The following is a 13,375-nucleotide window of genomic DNA, read 5'->3' as shown; positions in this document are numbered from 1 at the left end:
TTCACGTATTTAATCCCTTCTCAAATAAGCTAGAACAATATCTCTCTCTAAGCTCTCTGATTTTGCTCTCCAAAAATACGTACGTATAAATGTAGCAAAATCGTGTTTAAATAGAAAATAACCCTAATAAGTCAGCCAGGTCCGGACCCTGCAAATCTGAGGCCCGGACAGGCCTCATAAAATGAACTTTCTGGAAATGGGGTCCGGACCCTGCTTCTGGTGGTCCGGACCCCTCCTTCAAAAGACAGTTTCTAGAAATGGGGTCCGAACCCTGCTTCTGGCGGTCCGAACCTCTTCATAAAATTGTTTCTGAAAATTTGGTCCGGACCTGGCTTCTGGCTGTCCGACCGGCCCTTCTAAAATCAATTTTTCTGGACACTTTGAGATGCTTCATTTTCACCAACTTTACATGCAAACCGAATGAGCCAAAACATAACCCAACAAACTCCCCCTTTTGGCCATTCGGGGACAAAAACAATTTTTACATGAAAATGACACATCAAATCAACTCCCCCTTTTTGTCTCAGAAGGACAAAAGGTCTTCATATTTCCTGAAACACTTCACAAAATACATCAAGGCATATGTGGAACAGGAGTACAGAAATAAAACTCATGATAAAAAAATTGACGTAGAATGCAAGATCATGAACACACATCATTAAAAACTCCCCCTCAACATATGATTCAATAAGCAACAAGAAGCAAAAAAAAAAAAACAAAAAACAAAAAAACAAAACAAAACAAAACATGTTTCTCCCCCTCAAAAGTCAAATGAACACACATGATACACACATCAATGACTCGTGTTGCACAACGAATATCCCAAACATGCTCCAAATATGCAAAATATACATGAGACTAGAGACGGCAAGAAACTCATATTGCTTAACCCAAGCAAAGAAAAATGTTCCATTCAACCCATGCTTGTGTAGTGTGTGTGTAAGCTATCCAAAGAGACAAATTTTCAACTTACAAAATGAGGAGAAAGTTTCACCACCATGAGGTTTTGACAAGTATATCAAATCAAAAGTCAAACCTTATCATACTAGGGCCTAGCCACTCTCATCCTATACATTTCTCTTTGTAATACATTTTGCACAAGTTTGACACAGTGAAATAAATTCCTTTTGGAATATGATCTTTTGATTTTATTTGTTTCACTATCTTGTTTATTTTTCTCTTTGAGAAAGTGTCCTTAAACTTTTGGTGCTTATCACAAAAGAGAAAGCAGGAATTTTTAAGCCCTAGGTTCAACTAGCATATGGTCAATTTGAAAAATATGACTAGTCAAAAACCTCATATGGTTACCTAACAGACCTCATAAATAAAGTGAAACAAAACCTCAATTTAAGCTTAAATGTGCACAAAAGATAAAGCATAGGCAAAATGTACCACATAAGCTCAAGCTTTAGGTAACCACAAACACAAGTCCATTGACACAAATTTTCATCTCATGCATATTAAGAACATTCCAAGACGCAAGGAATTAAATCCATAAAAAGCAACATGAGAAATTAATGGACTATGTGGGTGCATAAGACAAAAGAAAGAAAAGAAAAACAATCAAAGTAACATATTTTTGTCTTTTTGAAATTTTTCACAAAAGAAATGCACATGAACGAAAACAAATGCAAAACAAACAAAAATACAATGCATAAAGAAAAAAAAAAAACAACATGCTTGAGTTGAGATTACAACAGGCAATACATGAATGTCCTTTAGCATTAAACTTTCATCACATCTTATAGGTCCTACTACAAAATAATGATTAGGTTTAATAACTACTTCTAGGTCTTCACAAGACATTATACATTCATGAACACTTGATTAGCAAGTAGACAAAAATCTTGGTGGTCCGCACACAACATCTTATCTATAAGCCTTTCAAAGATCATAACAAATGAATTTCTTGAAAAGTCCTTTATGAATATGCCTTATAACAAGAATCTCCACACAAACATGTATACACTCTTCACACAAAAAGTGTAACAAAAAAAAATTGCAATGCATAAACTAGAAAGCGAAAAACAAAAAAAAAAATGCAAAGTAAAGAAAAACAACATGCTCTAGGATTTTAAAAAATAAGCAAAACAACAATTCCTAGATATGTTATTTACTCACCTAAATTTAGGTGAGATCACTACCACTCCCCCTCAATGGGTGAATGGTATCGACCTTCCTAACCCAAACCTTCTTAACCCTAGGTACAGATTTGTGACTCTTGTCAAACTCATCTAACCTAGATAACACTCCTTTCATCATTATGCATAGCCCCTCAAAACCTTTCCTAGAATATGAATTCTCACTCTTATGCTCACGAGGTCTCAACTTAAAACAGTTAGGTCGAATATGACCAACTTTGCCACTATGATGACAGGTATGGACAAATTTCGGAGAAGCTTGTCTCATATGAGGAGGGATATACATATACTTAGATCTAGACAAACATGACTCTACACCACCTTTTTCTTTCTTAGGAGCAACCTTTTCATTCCAAGGTCTTTGGGATTTCAACTTAGAACAATTTGGTCTAATATGACCAATAATCCCACAATGGTGGCATGTAGGAATGAACCTTTGAGAAGGTTGGTTCCTTGCAAGGTAAACAAAGTTGGAGTTGCTTCTAGGTAAAAAGTGCTCAACACGAGAGTACTTACCTTTCTTACCCTTCTTACCTCTTGAGGTCGCAGTAGTTGTTTTCTTCTTTTTCTTTAAGACTTCTTTTCCTCTTCTTCTTGAAGAGTGAACAGCAACTAGCTTATCTTTATCCAATGGCTCTTCCAAGTTTTCTGTTTCAACAAAAGCTTTCTTGGAAGAAGAAGCAAGGTTAGAAGAATGAGCAATAATCTTGTCAAAATCAATCTCAGGTTTATCACAAGTAGATTTTTGGGTATGCAAAATTTTGTCAAGATTATCATTAGAGAATTTTTCCAATAGAGTTTTGGACTCCTTTAATTCATTCTCTAATGACTCAACTTTATTAGCAAGATCATGATTTTCAGATTTCAATGTTTTACACAAATCAAGAGAATCACTCAATTCACCAATTAGCTCATCTTTATCATGTTCAGCCTCTCTGAGTTTCTTTAGATTCTTGGAATTAATAACTTGTAACTCAGAGAATTTCACAAACAACAAATTATAAGTCTCCTGAAGATCAATTTCATTATCAGAATCATAATCAGAATAATACTGTTTATCAGAAGACATAATAGTATCAAAACAATCAAGAGTTTGGGACATCTAGAAAGTATATAGGATCACACTCAGGAATTTAATCCTTTGACAGAGTGAACCCGCTCTGATACCAATTGAAAATTCTAAAACGACTCCAATTATCACCTACTCACACGTCTAGGAGTTTTACAGAAAATATCCAGAAAACAGATCTAACTTAGCAGTTAAAAAAATCAACCAAATACTGATATGAAATATGCAATCAAGAACACAGAAATTTGGTTACGAAGAGGAAACCATTTAGAGAACTCTCTAAATGTAAAACCTCTCCGGGGCAGCCAAACCCAGGAAATCAATTCACTATATAGAAGAATAAGGAATACAAGAAGAATAACAAAACCTTTGACTCTTCCTTGCACACGACAAGTGACCCACTTGACTTCTACCTCAGTAGCCCTTTCCAGAACATCTGGCACGATTCTTCTAAAAGATTTCCTTTCACCGGAACTCCGATTGGCTTCACGTATTTTCTCTTCAACAATAATCTAGAACGAATTCTCTCTCTCTAAGCACCCAGATATTTGCTCAATAAAATACGTACTTGTAAATGTAGCAAAATCGTGTTTAAATAGAAAATAACCCTAATAAGTCAGCCAGGTCCGGACCCTGCAGATCTGAGGTCTGGACATGCCTCATAAAATGAACTTTCGGGAAATGGGGTCCGGACCCAGCTTCTGGCGGTCCGGACCCATCCTTCAAACGACAGTTTCTGGAAATGGGGTCTGGACCCTGCTTCTGGTGGTCCGGACCTCTTCATAAAATTGTTTCTGGAAATCAGGTCCGGACCTGGCTTCTGGCTGTCCGGACCGGCCCTTCTAAAATCAATTTTTCTGGACACTTTGAGATGTTTCATTTTCACCAACTTTACATGCAAACCGAATGAGCCAAAACATAACCCAACAGACATGATGCCTAGGATCCCTTATGATAATGAAATTCTCTTGTATAACCACTGGGAGCCCTGCCTCTACTACAATAGCTGCCTCTATAAAGGAGAGGTCCGTATTCTTTCTCTCTTTCTTTAAATCACCACTTGTTTTAAGAGTTCAAATACGCTCCTCTCCCTCTCTTGATTGGAGTACTTGATCCATGCAAGTTCTATCGAAGGAGCCGAACAAGAACCGTTTCTCATTAGTATGGGAAATACCGAAGCATGTAAACTCAGTTTGGGAGCTGTTGCGGAGTTTTGTAATCCCACATACAAGGGGTCAGGAGTACAAGGAAAGCCGGTTAATGAGAATCCTTAGGGTTGTTGGACTGGTATTTCCCGGTACACAAGCACATTGCCCTCAAAATTATGTTAACGCTACCGGCCAATTGGGAATCTTACCTCTCGAAGCTAGATATGGAAGTGCCATACAGATTATTCGTTTCTAAATATAGCAAGTTGATGGGCAATGGCAAGACTTAGTTGTGTTCTGTAATTTTATTTAGCCTTATTAAATTTTAATTTATGTTTATTTTAATTTTCAAGAGTCGATGTGTTAGGCGTTGTCCTCAATTATTTTGGGTAATTCAATAATGGGCATTGCCATGTTAGGTAAGTTAATGAAATTATGTTAATTAAGTTTATAAACGGGCGTTGTCGTTGGGAGTAATATTATAAGTCTTCTTAAAGTTCTCTTAGAATCATCCCAAATGTGATGTAACTTTTAAAATTATCAATAGATCAAAAGTCAATAAATCATATCTCAAATTCAAACCTGAAAAAAAATAAAATAAAATTTATTGAAAATTTTGGATTTCTTGAAGACCAATAGTAGAAGGAAGATTTTTTTAGTGAAGCCGTTGGATATTCAATTGTGGGTCACTGTTACAGAGAATGAAAGAGGTGCAAGCTACAGAATCCGTTGTATATATATATCTATAACATTAACAGATTTTGTCAACTTTTCAAACGGTGAGGACTTTTTTTCTTTTTTTTTTTTTTTTTTTTTCTTCTTTTCTTCTGCTTACTTAAAAGAGTATTTTAATCACTTTTTTAACCCCAATATATTTGTCAAAACTCCAAACCACATGAACCAATTTACCATTTATCCCTTTTTTTTTTGTACTTCCTCCACCAAGGCACCTTACATTTTTTTAATTACTGCCTGCTTTCTGGGAGCTGTAAATAGCTCTTATTTAAGGTTCAAGAATCAAGATTAGGTATAAAATTGATTCTACCGACATCTATGTAACTATAGCCAATATTAACTAATAAATCTAGGCCTTGATTGTAAGAATGGTAATAGAGATCACACATCACTGTACCTGCAACTCAAGAAATGAAGAATTCTGGAATTAGTATTGTATCTGAAAACTGACAAAGCTGCATAATTTTGTCAGACACCTAATTAAATTATGCAGCTTTGTCAGTTTTCAGATACAATACTAGTTCCAGAAAATAGGGATATGTCTCATTTCTGTGCTGGTTTACAGATACTTCAAAAACACATGATTCCTAAATTACAATAAGTACACCACAGCAACATTGCCCATAAATTTAGTAAATGGAAAACTTTCAAAAATTATTATATCAATCATAATAATGCACAGAGTGAACATAATCTTGTCATCTCCAAGTTTCAACAAAAATATAGCTCAACTAGATACTTGGTATCTCCATTTCTGGGCCAAGGTGTCTTGGTGAAAAGGAAACCTCCAAAAGGAAAAAAGAAACAAAAAATATGAAGGCTGATTTACATACATATATGCGTTATAAACCATGGAATCCCCAAGAATGGGGTGACTGGAGTCTTCACTTCTTATCAGGTACCTAGCTGGAAGTCCTGGTGCTTTAGTCCACCAGACTCTGCATCGACACCAAATAAGTGTCAAAATAATATTTGTCTCTGTACACCATCCAATCATGCTCTTGCACTCCATTTTCCATTCTACTTTAACCTGGCCAGAATTAGAGCATAGTACATACATAAGGAAACATAGAACAATGTACAGAGATAGACTTCCATCATTATAAATAGCAGTCTTTCATGCAAGATCATGCCAAATTATAGACACATGGCACATTCCATACTTCTGAAACCAATTTTGGTAATTTTGGAGGACCAAACTGTGCTTCAAATCCATTTCCAATTGCAACGTTCAGATGCATTTCAGCTAACAAAATTACATAAAAGTAATATGGGTGCGTACTAAGCACTCTCTCCTATCTAACTAGTAAAGCTGTGGCTGTCAATTGTACACTGGAAAGGACAATAACATGAAAAATTATTCAAGGGATCAAATTCTGGACCAGAGAGAGAATTTTACAGAGAAGTTACCTGCTAGTATTGGTTAAGCCGAGTAATAGATGGCTGGATGAGACATTAAAAAGCATGGCATGTGAAACAACCGCTCAAAGAGCTTATCTGACGTCTGCGGAATGATAGAGCCTTATGGGAAGTCCCGGTAACTTGATGGGCTGGATTGGCCAACACTGAGCTCCTCATGTCTTGAGCTCTCTTCTGAGCCAATCTCAGCTTGTTCATTATCTTATCCATGGATGATGATCTCTTCTTTTCCAGCTTCATCTGAAATAAATGTCCAAGTGAGGGACATAGTACCAAATGCCTATGCCTCTGAACACAAACATATAATGCATGTTTAACAATGTTGCTGTAAGAAGAGAGAGAGAGAGAGAGAGATTCTTATCTACTTTTATCATCTTTCCTTTGGCCCATATGCCCACCAGGGGTAGAGGGATAGAAATCTCGTGAATAGATAACTTGTTCATGTTAAAGAATTCTATAATCCTATTTCCTCCAACTTTCAGTCCAAAGGCTGGGCTGAATGGAGCCTAGCCCACCCCTTTCCCATAATCCCCCAATCTCCTGCTATTATTTAAATGCAAAAATCACTCTAGCAAAATTTCACATTTCAACTAAGCTGTTTCTTAAGATTTTCAAGAGCGAGACATGTTATGTTCCCACTATTAAACTGAAATGAAAGAAAATTTGGCTAACCTGGAATTCATATGTTGTGATATCTTGGCACCGACACTAAAATCATCCTAAATTGGACCAAAGTGACAAATTCAAGGAAAGAATATAATCTAATCACATAGGCAAAAGAAGAATAAAGGCAACATCTCTCTGCACCAAGGGTTGATTATTGGGTACATGTTTCAACAGATATATAACAATTCATTAAAAAATAACCTCTAGTTTGCGTATTGCTGCCTCAGCTTTTGCCTTCTGCAGGTTCTCCCATGCACTGATTTTGGCTTCCTCTCTTTTCAACCTGGAAATTGAAGACATTGACACATTAATATTGAATAGATAAGTTTCTGCAGTGTTTCATAGCTGGCACTTGGTGAGATTTATCTTCTGGTCTAATACTATGGCCAAAACTAATAGTTAAGGCTAATAAATTATAGAATCGGTGGCCTTAAATATCTTTGGGCAGGAAATTGGATGTTGTTATGACAGTCGCGCGGGGGAGGGGGGAGGGGGAGGGGATTAGACCTGGTACCTGACCGAATTGACATGAATTCCATGATATTCACTAAACTAAACTAACCAATCCATTGCTGTCACCTGGAACTGATTTACATTTGGGAAACTTGTTTGAATTCAAAGGTAATAGCTCAACTCCCTGAGAGAAATTAAATTACTTATATAAAAGCTAACTCATTAAAGATCTGTTCACCACTCTATTTAAGCAATTAGCCATCTGAAGCTCAGGACAATTTAAAGTATCCTTTGTCTCCCAGCTGTTTCATAGCAAGATATATCCAAAAGTTTATAATGCCAGTGTTGCAAAATCACACATCCTGCCTTTTATTTCACCCCCACGTGGATGAACTATGGGACAATATTAAAACCAACGGTAACTTAAAGATTTCTTGTTAGGGGATCTCATAATGTTTAAGAAAGACTTGCACTATCTGATATCTCTGACATTTTTCTTAACTAAGTTTTAATGATCCCGTTTGCTTATAAGGTGTCCATCATGTTCACATTAGATGGCCTGACAAAATGAAGAAAACGTAAGTAAAAAACATAGTCAAATATTCATACTTGGAAACGCTCTTTACATCCCAATCTGAAGATTGAGCATCTCTGTCTTTCTTTTTCCAGTTATCAACATTCTCTGAGCCCTTCGCAGGGAATCGAGCTCTATGTTTTTTGGACCACCTAGTGACATTGACACGTTCATCTACCTGCACATCCCTAACTTCCAATTTAGAGGATGGGACATTCTGCAACTCCACAATAGGCAGGGCGGAGGGAGTGGAGGCAGAGAAAGAAAGCCTCCTTTGGGGAGACGAGTGAGCGCTATTTTCTGGGCTCATTTGGGTTGCCATGTCCCTTCTTGAAACATCTCGAGATATGTCGTTGCGTGCATCCTTGATCCCATCAAGCTTTTCATCTGTTTATTTTTACCAAGGGCAACAGGCAAGATCAGATATGTAAAAACCCAACAAGTTTAACAATTTCATTAAAGTTCCCCGTCTTTGCAGGTAAAGACACTTTTTTTTTTTTTTTTTTTATTAGTAGACACATTTAATCTCAAGATTGTTCAAATGTGGCTTTTTTACCCACATTGAAATACTTATCTACTATTTTAGATCTAATGAGAATCCTAATCAACCTTCTCCAATAAGCATAAGCATAAAAACTGCTGAAGCAATGTTGAGATTGCAAAATGCAAAAGACCTATCGAATTAACTAAAACCCAAGTAAAAATGAACTGACATCCACATTCAGTTGTTGGCTCAATCAGTTCTTTTCTCCTTCACTCTGACAATGACATCCATGAATGATAGTAAACTAATGAAGTCTGAAAAGCATGCAAAGTCTAACTCTAATCCAAGAAAGCAAGGCTCAATGGAGCTAATCTAGTAGTACCTTGGGATCCAGGCAATGATGACTGGCTCGGCCTCTCAGAGTACCCATGCACACTAACCGAACGGGCCATGCAAGGCTCCGTCCGCCCAGCAAAGCCTCCACCATTGCCACTACAACGCATCGCCAACCCATCTGCCGCTATAACACCAGCCGAAAACGGAGAATGAGCGACGAAATTCCCCACATTCCCCACATCAAACATCGGCATCGCCGGCGAATACAGCGAGTAATATGCAATCCCAGGCTGCCCCAGCGGCCCACTCTTGGACTTGGGTCGCCTCTGCGGTTGCTGGACCGAAGGCCTCGCACCACCGTCTCCCGAAACCGGACTGAAAATCCACCTCTCCGCGTCTTCCCATTTCGACGGCAACGTCGACCTTCCGTTGTTGAAAGGCAGCAAGGCCGAGTTCACCGCCTGCCTCCGGTTGGCGCTCGCATGCGACGGTACTCGCTCCGAGCTCCAACCCTTCTGCCCTCCGATTCCCGCTTGCCGATAATTCGGTGTCCCGGGACTCGGAAACGTCCCGGACCTGCGAGACGAAACCGCCGAACTTTTCTTCATGGTTGCCAAGCGCGGCGAGGAGGACGAGGAGGCGGTAGCATTGTTCAGATCCAACGACGCGGGTCTTCGCCTCTCTGGATTATTGGACAGAGCTTCAGATCTGGATCTCCGGTCCTGGCATTCTATGTAGAGAATCGAAAGAGAACTTGTACAAATCAACTCCTCGAATAAACCAAGCAAAAGCTTTTAGTTGCAGCTTGTAGAAGGTACCTTTGAGAGCTAGAGAGAAGGAGCTCCTGGCAGAGTCTAAGGCCGGAGTTTCGTCTTCAAACTCTGCGTCGCTGTCTTCCTTTTGAACTGCGGATAGTACAAGGAAACAGTGAGAGTGCTTGTTACTGGAATTTGAATTTTAAAGGCGGCGTCGTTTCCTTCGTTCTTTTTCAAACTTTTTTTTTCTGCTTTTTCTCTGTTCAAAAGAGCAAAGAAATAGAATGGAAGGTCACCTTTTGGTTTGTCTCCTTTTCTGGAGAAACGACTGTGCTTGCTGTTAGAGTTATTGCAGTAAACTGTGGGTTTGTTTGGATCTGAATCCGGATCTGGACCACTCGAGCTCTCTCGATGATCACCATGCTGCTCAGGTCCTGCCAAATTCTGCATCAAAATCACAGATTTCAAACGCTTCGAACCCGACGAACCAAATTGACTCACGCAGAAACAAAAAAGTAAAAAAAGCATGAAACTCGGCGAAATCAAGTTCAAATAGGTGAGTTGGAGTGGGCATTACTAGAGAGATTTCAGAGGCGATGGAGTCGTGATCGTGAGCATCGGATGCAAAAGAGCAACGGTCGACGCTAGCGGAAGCAGAGGAGAAGAGGCTGCCGAAGTTGGATTCGAGGGTGAATATGACGGAGTCAGGGCTCGCATCGCGAGGTCCCACGCCTGGACCTCTCGACGACGTGGATGTCGTCTGGTCCTGAAACCCCCCCATCTCTGGCATCGTCAATGTCACGAGAGAGACACAGAGAGAGAGAAAGAGAGAGCTGAGAATCTGTGTGAATGGCGGGTATAAGAGGGAATTCGTTAATCGTGCCCAACAACAAGTGATTAAAAAAAATTGATTAGCACTAAGAAAGTTGATTAGGGATTTTCAAATTCTTGGCTTTTCATCCAAATTCTTTTGGCGCTATTAATCATGGGAGTTTTTTGTTTTCTTCATCAAGTGCTTTATTACCATTCACCAATGCACCTTATACTTGACTGAAATGGAATGTCAGTACGGTCCCTGGGATTTCCTATTTCGGGTTCTTGCAACCGGGGGTAAGAACGACTTTTGAGTTCTTTTTCTTTTTTATTGGAAATTTCTTCTTTTCAATGCCGTACAAATGATGGCAGAACATCATGATGATATGTCTAGGCTCTAGGAAGTAAATTTTGACCATAGAGAGGTAAATAAAAGAGGGTAATTAAACAATTTACGCCTAAAAGAGGTTTGAATAAAAGTAGAGGCAACTTTTCCTTAAAAGAATGTATGGTGTCACCAAAAGATAACTCATATTAAAAAGGTTTTAAAGTAACACTTCCACAAATCTTGCAAAAAAAATGCAGGAAATTTCTGTAGAGTAAATTAAAAGGAAATTTCTCCAAAAGAAAACTGTCCATATGTTTTTTACCCAAAAATGGGAGATTGTGAGATTGTAATAATGGTGAGTGGCGGACAGGAAAAATGCAGGAGCCAAAAATAGTATTATTATTAATAATGTAGGAGGAAAAAAAATATTTCCATCTACCATTAAATGGTTTGGCTTCTTTTTTTTTTTTTTTAAAAAAAAAAAAAAAGGGTATTGAATTTGCTATCAACTAGTGTTGAAGTTAAAATGATGAAGTGAAATCTCAAAAGTTGTAATTTATTTCTTAATTAGCACCAACTATGCCATAACCCACACAAATGCTACAAACATTCATTCCAATACTCTCAAAGTAGAGGTGACAATTTGTGTCTGAGTGTTAAGGTTCGAGTCGTGTTGAAGTATGTGTATAAAATTATATAAGTTAATTTTAATTAAACCCTTTTAATTAAACGGCTCGAACTCTTCAACCCTAAATTACATGTCATTATGTTGCATATCGAGTTTAGATTATAACTATATAGGTCAACTTCATCTCCTCCCATGGTGATTGTTTTAGCCTAAAAGAGGCTCCCTCCTTTGTTAGGTTGCGTATACCGCTTTATATGACCTATTTCTTGACTTTTTTGCTCAATGTATGGAGGACCGGGACATTTTTGACTCTTTGGGTTATTAACACAACCCATTTCCTCATTGATGATTGGTTTTTTCATTTTCATTTTTAGTGCTTTTTTTTTTTTTTTTTTTAATTTGTTGTTGGCATTCTGAATAATATATATATTTTTTGAACCTGTCTTTGTTTAATAGATTGAGGTATTTAAAAAAGAAAATTAATTTTTAGTGTCGGTTAAAAAAATGTGCATTGAAAAGTGGGAGAGGAAGAGTTTGAGGTAATTGTTTTTTATTTTTTTTTATTACACATTCATTTATAGAGAAACTGATTTTTCACCAAATTCTACTCAAAACATTAAAGAAACGCAGAAGTAAAAGATGAAAAATACTGCCAGTTTAGGCTGTCTCATAGACTTCGTAGGGAACCATTTTTCTTGTTTCTTCTTCTGTAGACTGTGGCCACTGGAAACTGCAGAAAATGTGGCCCTATCTTTCTATCTTTCCGTCCCCACAATCGGTGCTGCCTAATTGGGCTGTCTTTGTCCCTTTCCTGTACCCTGGAATTTGTAAAAATCCTTAATCTTCCCACTAATACCAAACTTAGCCATTGAAGGCATCCCTTCAAACGGAGGGAGTGTAAAATAAACAATTCATCGTGGAAGGAGCTCTCTGCCATCCTCCACAACATATTGGCAGATGGACAGCCTGGGCTCGAGCGGTCAGACCGGCTTATGCTCCAAACAAAATCATTAAAAATGGGGTTATTCAATATTCACCGTCGGATTCTCTTAATGGAAAGTACTAAATATGTAAGGAAATGGTCTTTAGGGCTTTCTAATTTTTTATACGATTAAATTAGCATGTTATAATTAAGAGATTTGATCCGTTTAATTCATTTAGAGACAACAGTGAAAACTATGAAGACCCTTTGATTGCAAGTCCCCTTGGATGAATTTGTCAAGATCAATTGAGTGTGGATGAAATCAATGTTATTGTAAGAGATAACATGAGTGAGGTGTTGAGAACATTGTCGACGCCAATAGATCATATTATTGCACTTGATATTGCAAAAGCCACAACGGCATTGTGAACTATATATTTTGCTTAAGAATTAAGATTTTATAGATTGGCACTCAAAGGTGATGTTCTTTAAGTGGTGCAGGCACTGAAAAAAGAGGGAGAAAATTAAAGCCGGCGTAGACATCTAATTGATGAAACTAGATGGGTTTTGAACTCTCAACACCGCTAGAAGGTCAACTATATCAAGCGAACTATAAATAGCGTAGCCCACCTACTTGCAAAGGAAGCGTTAATCGTAAAGGCAAAATATGTTCTTATAGAGAAGTTTTCCTAATGTATTTGTGATATTATTTTAGCTGAGTGTTGTACTTCTCAACTTTTTTTTTTTTTTTTTAAAAAAAAAAAAAGAAAAAGAAATGTTGGATTAAAGTTGACTTTTATAGTCTTATATTCATACTTCAAATTTAACACGTAACATAAGGACTGATCATTTTTACACGATCTACGAACTCGACACAAACTGAATTCAAAATTAACGAGTTATA

General features: G+C 37.7%; 1 protein-coding gene and 1 pseudogene across 4 annotated transcripts; one reads left to right on the top strand and one right to left on the bottom strand.

Annotated features, from left to right (window-relative positions):
* Positions 1 to 4,614, top strand: part of LOC132185080 (triacylglycerol lipase OBL1-like) — a 12,373-nt pseudogene extending 7,759 nt beyond the window's left edge.
* Positions 4,615 to 5,721: 1,107 nt separating this feature from the next.
* LOC132184222 (uncharacterized) lies at positions 5,722 to 10,706 on the bottom strand. 4 transcript variants are annotated; one of them, XM_059597771.1, is made up of 8 exons: positions 10,358 to 10,699; positions 10,077 to 10,224; positions 9,844 to 9,930; positions 9,072 to 9,755; positions 8,241 to 8,592; positions 7,380 to 7,461; positions 6,504 to 6,752; positions 5,722 to 6,031 (listed from the first exon to the last, which is right to left on the bottom strand). In XM_059597771.1, the coding sequence occupies exons 1-7, from the start codon at positions 10,568 to 10,570 to the stop codon at positions 6,549 to 6,551; spliced, it is 1,770 nt and encodes a 589-aa protein (XP_059453754.1). In that variant the 5' UTR covers positions 10,571 to 10,699; the 3' UTR covers positions 5,722 to 6,031; positions 6,504 to 6,548. The 4 variants fall into 4 exon arrangements, with proteins under 4 accessions (XP_059453754.1, XP_059453753.1, XP_059453755.1 ...); XM_059597770.1 differs by having other exon boundaries at positions 5,722 to 6,123; positions 10,358 to 10,698; XM_059597772.1 differs by lacking the exon at positions 5,722 to 6,031 and adding an exon at positions 7,185 to 7,231 and having other exon boundaries at positions 6,742 to 6,800; positions 10,358 to 10,706.
* Between the last annotated feature and the right edge of the window lie 2,669 nt (positions 10,707 to 13,375).

This window comes from Corylus avellana, chromosome ca6, assembly GCF_901000735.1.
Source record: "Corylus avellana chromosome ca6, CavTom2PMs-1.0".
In the NCBI taxonomy this organism is placed as follows: Eukaryota; Viridiplantae; Streptophyta; class Magnoliopsida; order Fagales; family Betulaceae; genus Corylus; species Corylus avellana.
This window is presented reverse-complemented; position numbering and strand designations above follow the sequence as displayed.

Coding starts and splice junctions, on each gene's coding strand:
- LOC132184222 (XM_059597771.1), bottom strand. CDS start 10,570: ATGCCAGAGATGGGGGGGTTTCAGGACCAGACGACATCCACGTCGTCG. Junction 9,931..10,076: donor AAAAGGAGACAAACCAAAAG/GTGACCTTCCAT, acceptor TACTATCCGCAG/TTCAAAAGGAAGACAGCGAC. Junction 8,593..9,071: donor ATCATTGCCTGGATCCCAAG/GTACTACTAGAT, acceptor AAAAATAAACAG/ATGAAAAGCTTGATGGGATC.